This window comes from Triturus cristatus, chromosome 10 (genome assembly GCF_964204655.1).
Source record: "Triturus cristatus chromosome 10, aTriCri1.1, whole genome shotgun sequence".
In the NCBI taxonomy this organism is placed as follows: Eukaryota; Metazoa; Chordata; class Amphibia; order Caudata; family Salamandridae; genus Triturus; species Triturus cristatus.
Genome location: NC_140593.1, coordinates 1032334625 through 1032344701, shown reverse-complemented (window position 1 = coordinate 1032344701; position 10077 = coordinate 1032334625). Strand labels below are relative to the sequence as shown.

The 10077-nt window shown below is 41.0% G+C and overlaps 1 protein-coding gene across 1 annotated transcript in view; it reads left to right on the top strand.

Moving 5' to 3' along the window:
- Window positions 1-721: 721 nt before the first annotated feature.
- LOC146796476 (uromodulin-like) overlaps window positions 722-10077 on the top strand; it is a 583380-nt gene continuing 574024 nt past the window's right edge. Inside the window, exon 1 of the mRNA XM_085629079.1 lies at window positions 722-823. Coding sequence (XP_085485205.1) covers window positions 748-823 — 76 coding nt within the window. The 5' untranslated portion in view covers window positions 722-747. The remainder of the gene's footprint in view (window positions 824-10077) is intronic.

The following is a 10077-nucleotide window of genomic DNA, read 5'->3' as shown; positions in this document are numbered from 1 at the left end:
AGCCCATTGATGCATGTCCTCTATGTGGTCACTGATGCAAAATTACTAGGCTCAGTGATGCTGCACTATTGCATTAGCCTTGGTAACTGCAGCATCTGTCACTGAAGGGGTCACAAATAACAAAGCACAACTCAAATGTGCCAGTGCTTACTTACACATGGATTGCATTGTAATGTTGCATTGTGATGGTCTCAAGAGCCCGACGTGATACTGATAGTTGATCACTTTGGTGACCTTTAATGAAGCGGCCTTCCACCTTGTGTAAGAGCTTTAGAAGCCAGGCCTAAAATAGAGTTTTTACCCGCAGAGACTGTAAGTTCCACCCTTCCCTCGAGGGCTGAAAAGGGGGGAAATGTATCAGAGCGCCCAATCTGGTCGGGCTGGCTTCGTACAGTTTCCAAGCAGAAGCATCACTTCTAGTCGAGGAGGGTGGCATAGCAGCATAGGGTGTGGAGGGTGGAGGTATGAAGATGTGTGGGCTGTGGTATGACCCACGTCAGCAGCTGAGCCCCTAAGGCGTCACACTGTGATACATTTACGGTAAAAGGTGTACCTTGGCAAGCCCGTTAGGTATTAACAGATAGTATGGGCAAGCCAGATATGCAGGATTTTTACTGAGATGTGCATGACATTGACAGACGTCTTTTTGGCTCCTTTCTTCCTCGTATGTGTAGATAAAAGGCGCTGGCACAGCTCGCTGTGTATTTCACCCGTTGCGTGTGCCAAGCGAGCAGAGCCCCTTGCATCATGGATGAACACCTGCTGTGCTTTTCCTTGCTGTTGTTCAACGTCTTTGGGGACGTGATGGCTATGTCTTCTACATGTAAGTAAAGTTTAGAATATCCCCCTTTGCAAGCGTGCAGTAAAACATACCTACACACACACACAAACACACACCCACTCTCTCTCCAAATATTACAAATCCCCGTGCTCTTACACTCGCTCACTCCCCCCACCCCCCACCCCAGTACGAACCTGGTGCTGTGATGATGGGGACAGAAGACGAATGCACCTCCTATCGCAGTTTCTTGTAGATATGTATTCAGTCTTCCGGTGCGGCGGTCACAAAGTTCCTGAACTTTAGCCAAACTTTGAATGATGTCATTTAACAAGTCATGAGCGATGTAATATGTGAGGTCACGCGCCTTACACGCTGGGGACACAAGTTATAGTTAGTTTTGGGGTTTTAAAAAATTAGTTTTTACCTTATTTCAACACCAAATTGAAATTTCACTTTAACTGTTATTTTTGCTTTATTCAGTGATACATATCTACCCACACTTACACGGAAGCTGAGTGGTTTACATATGTTACATGAACCTCCTGTGTAATTGTGACTGTGCTGTGTTTGAAGTTCCGTTGGTTGGTAATTAATATTTTAATATTCTGTTCTGAGATGGAGCAAATATTTCGTATATTGATGATATTGTATTCTGAACTGTAGGACACATTTGTTGGAGGAACAGAAGGACTTTCCTGTTTGCAGATGCTGGTTTTTCCAGTGTTGCAGTTGATGATTTCCTGAAAGTCTTGTGTTTTGTTCTTAATTCTTGGCAAAGCGTTGGCTGTAGACTGAGGCGTGCCATCGGTTTCTTTACCAAAGACTGTAGCTTAGGATTCGATGTTTGGTACTCCCCAGGATGCTGCGGTTTGGAGTGAAGTAGGTGGCCGCGGTGAGGACTCTGGGCCTCATTTATAGGTTTTTTGCCGTAGGGCGGCGCTGCGCTGCCCTACGACAAAAGAAAAGGTCAGGACAGCGCTGTATCTATTAAGATATAGCTCATTCCTGTCCTTTTTACCTGAGCCAGGCACACAATGGGCTGCCGTGCGCCAATGCAGGCAACTTTGCACCATGGTGGAAGGGTGTCTGCATTGCGGGGATGGTTATTTTTGGGCGGGAAGGGAAACCTTCCTGCACAAAAGCAATCACAAGAGGCTTTTTCCTCTTCCTGAGTGTGCTGCAGAATGCACGCACATACGAAGGAGGAAAAACAAGAAGAAATCAAGATATTTCTCCTCATTCTGTTTTTGGTGCTGCCTCAAACTAAGGATTTCTCAGAAATTGGGGGCACTGCCAAAAAGCAATGGATAATGCTGGGAAAGCCCCCAGAAGCACACATGGAAGGCCTCTTTCACACAGTTTTCTTCTTGAAAGGGGCACGTATTTATAAGGCCATGAAGAGCCGTGTAACATGACTTTACGTGGCCTTATAAATATGCCAGTGGCACATTGCGCCACCGGAACGTAAAAAGAAGTGATGTTCCTTCCGGTGGCGCAAAAGTGCTGGCCTCATTTACGGGTTTTTTGCTGTAGGGCAGCGCTGCAGGCCTGGCTGCTGTGCTGCCCTACGGCAGAAGTAAAGGGCAGGAGTGCGCCGTATCTAGTAGGTACGGCGCATTCCTGTCCTTTTACCCTGCGCCAGAGCACAATGGGCTGCCGAGTGCCAATGCAGGTCCCTTTTCACCATGGTGCAACAGTGCCTGCGCTGCGAGAATGATTATTTTTGTGCAGGAAGGGAAACCTTACTGCACAAAAATAATCGCAAAAGGCTTTTTCCTAAAGATACTTCTCTTTATTATGCCTCCCTTAAACCTCCCCAGGGGAGGATTATGTTTTTGGCGCTGCCTCAGACTTACAATTTCTCGTAAATCTGGGGCAGTGTCAAACAGCCAAGGATGTTGCTGGGAATGCCCCCAGCAACTCCCATGGAAAGCCCCTTTCACGCAGATTTCCGCGTAAAAGGGGCACATATTTATAAGGCCATGAAAATCCACGTAACGTGGCCTCATAAATATGCCAGTGGCAGATTGCGTCAAAAAAGTGACGTTCTGGTGGCGCAATAGTGCCGGTAGGGTAGGCCCTCTATCTTTTGATGCTGTGTGTAGCATACATGTGTGATTTGATTGTTGGCAGAAAAGTGCACCTGTGTATATCTGTCTTTGGTGCTCGTTGTCTTCTAGACGATGTAATTGTAAAGAATCATTTTAAAGTTTAGTACCCCCATTTTACCAGGTGCTTTCTTTGGCCTCGGACTTCGTAGTAACCGAATATATGCTGAAAGAAGTGAGAAAAATGCGATATTTGAAAAAACTAAGGGTTCCCTTTTTAGTAAAGAGTTTACCTCTTTGCATGAGAGTAAGTCTTTACATATTTTGTGCAGTTCCATTTATTTTTGATGTTTGGCTGAGGCGGCTGTTCGAGAATATGCGGGATCAGGTTGTTCTCTGAACCCGGTACTGTCCCCGCAGATGCGAGTCAGATGGTACCCAGGACCCACTCGTGTCTCCGCAGGTGATGATGGGATAAAATTGTTATTTAAACGGATACAGATGTAGATAGAGTGAGGGGGAGAAATAGTGGGGAAGAGAGACAAAGAAAGAGGTCGACATGGAGTTCCCTCTCCCTGGCTTTCTCTCTCAGTCCTTCGATATCTGTCCTTGCCTTTATTACTCTGGTTCCATGTCACTTTATCCCATGTAGCTCTATCTCCGTCTTTCTCTTTCTCTACATGTCTTTCAGTCTTTCTCCCTGCCTTCGCTCATTGCCTCACTCTGTTTCTCTCTCCATTTCTCCCCCTCTCTTTCTTTTACTTTGTCCACCTCCCCTTCCTTTTGCTTTATTTCTCGTGCTGATTCTCTCGCTCTGCCTGTCTCCCTTTCTCTGGCTCTCTCCTTTCCTGGGCCATATTTAGGGGCATATCAACAAGGGCTTTATCTCTGCTTTTTTGGCTTTAAAAGCCAAAAAAGCAGAGATAAAACTAGCACCCTATCAACAACAGGGTGCTAACATGCAAATTTGCATGTTAGCACCCATTTACTCAGGGCTTCCCCTTGCATCTCTAATGAGATGCAAAGGGGGCGTTCCAGAGTAAAATAATAGGAGAAATGTCGCTAAGTAACATTTCTCCTATTATCAAGAATATCGTTAACCCTGTTAGAGACAAAAAAGGCAGAGCTAACCGCGGTTAACGCTGCTTTTTTACGTCTGGTATTTTTCTGACTTAGCCATGATATCCTATGGCAGGAGGATATCATGGCTAAGTTTGTCTGTCCCTATCAACAATCTAACGTGAGATTATCGCTGGGTTTCCAGCGATAATCTCACGTTAGCCACTTAGCGTGAGGATTTTTATCGCTATTGAGATAAGCGTTGCTAATAGCACGCTATCTCAGCGATAAAAATCAACGCTAGCCGGCGATAATTATCCTAGCGCTAAGTGCGCTTAGCGATAATTATCGCCGGTTGTTGTTGATATGCCCCTTAATGTCTTGGATAAACTACCAATGTTTGGGTGCACCGTGCTTTCTTGTATTACATGCAAATTTAGAAGCTTCGGTCTTGAAATGCTGTGAAGGGACTGGGCCTAGAACTGCAAAGCTTAAGGTGCTCCACTCTTTATTTTGGGGTTCATGGAAACTGAAAAAAGTAATTTGTGAAATGCTGTGCCTGCATTGGCCTTTCTGAATGATGCATGCTTTGTTTTTGGGTCACATGCTGTGTATGGAGTTAAGCTGAGTCTGTGGTGGCAGGAGTGTGTTTTTCGTTTTTTTTTCTCTGCATCTGCAAGGGCAGTAGAAACTATAGAGCACATGTACATTTAACTGTATGAAAAATCCTGGTCGTAATTAATGATCAGAATTTTTGTGACCAGTGAAGATTCAACCTATGTACTAAGAGATCAGTTCTTAAAAATTCAAATCGTTGTGAGTGAGAATCCAACCTACCTCATGCATAATAATGGGTTAGGCCGCAAATCGCGATCCACTATGATTTATTGCCATCACAGGATGGGGGTCCTGCTGGGGTCAGCAGACCCCTATGTATGTGGTTGCTTTTAGTTAAAGCAATTTTTTTTAATGCAGCTCTTTTTCCTCAAAGGATTTTTCTTTGATCTTTCACAAAGAGGAAGTAATTTCTTTATGACTACTGACAGGTTGAGTAACCGATTCGCAAACGGGACGTGGCCCCTGTTTGCATGTGGGTTACCACTACCTTTCAGTAGTCCGTAAAATATGAATGTTTTACAACCAGTTTTTGATCAGAAAACATTAATACATGCCACAAAACTTCGGTATTTGGAAGGAACGCCCTAAACATTCCCTTTTCAAATTCCAATTCAGTATGGTTGCCTAAGCACATTTAGCGACCTAATAATCCGTTACTAAGTGGGTTTAGTACATTAAAAAACACATTTAGTGGTCGCAAAGCCTGCAGGGTACAAAATAACAGGGTTTGCGGCCAGTAAATGCATTTTTGTACATCTGGCCCTTTGTTGATTCTTTTGTTTATTAAGCCTAGTTTTCTGAATATTGAGGGGTCTCTAAGGAATGTGCAAATTTAGTTGTGGTTAATATGGAGACCTATATTAATTATTATACTCACTCATAAATGTATGTTGTTTTTAGTAATATTGTTTTAAGAAAAAAACACTGACGTTGAAAATGATCAAGGCTTTTACAGCAAAACTCTACATGGCCATCTTTAAAATGAGAGCAGAGGCAGCCCAAACGCCTGCGCTCAGTGTGCCTCTGGTTGAGAAGGAGTCCATATTGTGGTGCAATGAATATGCTAAAATGCATATATGATAATGATTAAAGCATAGTGTAAGGCAAAACAAGAGTTGAAGCAAAAGAATGAATAAAGAAAAAACCTAAACGCCACCTTAGTTCACCAGTTATGGTGAACAGTGCATTCATAATTCCCTCAACACATGGCTCATGATCTCACACATTACATAATTGGACATATTCCATCACAAATGAATGAAACAATGTACTTAGTATAGCTGACAAACATCTGTGGCTTTAGATTTTGCATCATAAACATAACATCCCTTCAACTGAATATATTTAAGAGGAATTTCTTTGTTTTTAATAACATATATTATTTTGACTTCAAAGTAGTAAACCATAACTTTACTTTAACACAGTATTTCATTGATTTAGTTTGTTTTATGAAACATATACTTTGGCTCCTGGGCATAGTGAGAATTCACTCTCCAATATCTTGGTAGTGCATATTGGAATTCAGGCACAAGGCTTTCTGTTGGCCTTGTCCAGTACCCAGGCTTCATACCCACAGAAGCCACTGCACACAGCCCGTGCCCATGCACTGTAAGTTCTAGTGCCACCATAGGAAAATAGTCCCACGAGACAGCTGAGATTATCATTGCAGGCAAAATGTCTGCATGTGAGTTTTTCAGTGTGTGTAAGGAAACATTTTAAAAACAACTATCATTTAGATCCATATGGAACAATTGTTGTGTGTTAAATGAGGGTCACAAAGCATGTCATGCACTTCAAAACCATATCTAGAATTCCCATTGGTTGCAAATGGTTTAGTCACTTTCTAGGATACAAATACTAGTGCACAATCCTATTGGTTCTCATTTGGAAATGTAGATGTTTTTGTATGTGTGCTGAGGTTGTGTGGCCTTTGCACATCCTTTATAATGCTAGGGCGTTTGTTCATACATATGGAGAAGTGTCCTGAAATTCCCATTAAGTCACTGAAGAAGAAAATGGAGGTAATCTTCAAATTATTGAATCGAGTGTATTAGTACATCGCTTAAATATACATATGACTCTGTATAATACTTTTATCTAGAATGTAGAAAATAATGTGGAGCACATTGTTTGAGCTCCTGGTGAATTACTCATCAAAGCCAGTGATACTGAATGTGTTTTTGGTTTTGTTCTTAACCATAACCTTACGTTAACTAAAGATCTTGGAAGAATTTCCGTGGATGTCTCTAACAAATGACTTAGTGACCATAACAAATAGTTTTCAGTGAACATTGAAAGTTTTTAATTACATACTTTGGACCATAGTCAAAGCAATAAACTGCTGAGCATGGCATTGCCAAGCTCATTGGACTTTGGACAAAGGGCAAGGTTATATTACACTTACTCACCTTGTACCTGCGAGACATAAATACCCATGTTAGTACTTCGGGTGACCTATTTTTTTCTTTCTGCAAATCAATGTGTTTCTGTGTAGATCCAAGATAGCAACTGGCATGATTCCCGGCGTTTTGAGGGCAGGATCAGTCCTGTTGTCATCCAATATGCACCCTCCATTGAGTAGCATGATGCAGTCCCAGTTCCGTTTAACTCTCTCAATTTCATCTCTGCAGTGTTGGAAAGGTGAATCTTTGTGGGTCCCTCCAATTGTGTAATGTTTGCCACGACACACTACAGATCTGCACCTAGATGCTCAAATTGTCTAATGTGTTAGTTATCAATGGGCATCTAAATGGGCAGTGGAAAACAATCCTCCCTTATCCAATCAGAACAGAATATTATCGTCTCATTTTGTAGCCTATAATTCGGTTGGTTCATAATTCACAAATTAATGATCCAGCTATAGAAATGATTACCCCTGCAAAGTGCCCCTGACACACTTCTATAATGGAAATATATCCAAGCAGACTCAAATAATTTACAACAGGCAGCAAGAAGGGGCTAACTTAACTTCAATTTTCATGCCATATTTGGTATAATGCTCTTCTGACGTTTTTGCTGTATGAAAGCAAGCATTTCAGTAGGACATTTTTTTTTACTAATAAAGCAAAGTTCTCCATATTAATATTGTTTTAAGAAGCACATTTAGTCTTATCAAAAATATTTTTAAATCTCAACAATCTATACACTTTTCTTTCAGAGTCCGGATTGCATAACAATGAAGCTGGTGCAGGCAGATTTTTATGATGGTGTGTTCAGCAAATATAGGAAGAAGCAAGTGATCTCTTTCATGTGGGAGTACATGACAAATACATCTGACATGCCTATAATGCAACTAAAACATAAGGTGTTTTGCTTAACATTATTAATAGGTCCATCCTGTAGCCAAAAAATGTTCACCAATTAGACGACCATACATCTTAAAATTCACATAGAAACGTCATCATCTGGCTCTAAAGTATCTCAGAGAAAAAACTTCATCCTTCGAAGCTATGCAGTGAAGCATCCAGTAAACTGTATTTATTTAGCTGTAAAACGATGGTTTAAATTATTCTCTTTCACATTTATGAACCTTAATTTCTATCAATTCACATGTGAAATTGTTATATAAGGTCATTGTGAAAACAACCAACCCCTTTAAACCAAGTTTAAGCAAATAATATTTCAGAAAATTAATACAATTATATTTTCCAGCAGCTTCCATTATAAATTCCACGTGCATCCAGTGTTTTAGAAATCCCAGACAATCATGGGTGGCTCCATAAATTCTGAATACTCAATAAAAAGAACCATTGATGGACAGGATGCAGAACAATGTCATACATTCACCCCAGCCACTGGATTCAGGCTAGCCTGGCTGATAAGGGGTGTTACCCCGAAACAGGTCCAAGGATGTTTGTTTCCGGTCCAGAGAAGACCTGGCTTGGCAGTTCAGGCTGGACTGTTCCCATGAGGCACAGGGTCAAGACTGATTTGCATATGGCTGTGTCTGAACTGAGGTGGAGAAGTGAGCTAAAGAATGATGATGGATCCAACCCAGATCTGTGACTGGAGGTAAGTGTCTGAAAAGTTTCAGCGCTCCGTCCATCATCTCCTTGTGTTTGCTTTGTACACTCAATAACTTGGGCAAGTTTTAAAATGAAGATTTATAAAGCATAGATAAAGACGGAGCGCCTCAATTGAGACACCTTGTCTTAATGACAGGAATGTTTTCCAAAGCATATTAGCTGTAACCAAAAAATCTAACTACGGATATTCACCAATATTTTGTAGCTATGTGCTATTAACCCAAAAACCTCTAATGGAGCAGTTCCACTATTTGTCAAAAACATCATGTTTTCAGCTTCAGATGCTAATTAAAAGGCACTATGATCAGCGGATTCAGACAATGCTGTTAATTGTCTTCATAGTCCTATAAGTGTAGGATCAAAAACAATGAGGTCGCCAGCACTGGGACTAAGAATCCAACAACACTCAGGGGAAAGGGCGTTACATTAGTCAAGCAAGTTAGTGAATCCACAGTATGACAGGAGAACAACATAGGGACCAGGGTGAATCACTATTTTAATATTTTTGACACTTTAAATGTTTGGAAAATTAATTTTTGGAAACGGTCATAACTGTAACCTAGTTTTCTAAATGCAATGCCAGAAGAGTCCAAAATGATCTAAAGTTATCTCCAAATTATTATTTTCATCCAAGGCTTGAATTTATCTACACAAATAAAGGCAATGGAAAAGCAATAAAAGCTACGCGACATTCTGCTTTTGTGTAGCATATAATGAGAACTGTCACTTTGAGATCAACCGAAAAGAGGCGTGCCATTTAAAAAAATTATTCGAATACCTTTGCTGTCTATTGAATGATCTATTTTAAAAATAAAATTAGGAACCCGAGGAATGCAGCAAGAGTCTGATAAATTGTACACTTCTTAATTCTTAATTTAACCATAACTATACAGTTAATATCACTGACCCTGACATATACTTCAACAGTACCAGATTCCAAATCTGTTTTCCTCTGCTCAGATGTGACAACAGAGAAAACTACATTCCATTTTCATTTGCAGGTTCTTAACTTTAATGTAGACTGTATGGCCGCCATTGTAGCTTTGCAGTAAGTGTTCAATTGGTCAACCACTTCTAGAGACCCCAATGAGTTTGTTGGTCCAACAGTGCCTTTAGATGGAATTTGTTCAGTGATATTAGTGCATATACACTTCACATGTTTTTTTCTGTTAATACATATTTCAACATTATTTGGAATATATTGCAAAAAATGTACATAGGCACATGGAATGATATTGAAACGAGATGGCTGCATTTTCTGACTGTCTGCAACAGAGTGCTGTCCTGGCAACATCCAAGATGAAATAAAGCAAGATACATCTGTTTTTCTATGTAACCTCCATAGTGGGATTGGTGAGACCAGATTGATGTTGTATGATTCTAGTCTGTTTAGAGCTCAGGGTGCATGCTTCAGTTCTTGGAAAGCTGCACATAACAGCACAGGCTGACCCAGGCGGGTTGTGCTGCCTGTGAATCTAAAGGTTAAACATAGAGTGAGGGAAGTAGGAGGTAGGAGACACATTGAGCAGATGGTCTGAAGATCTGC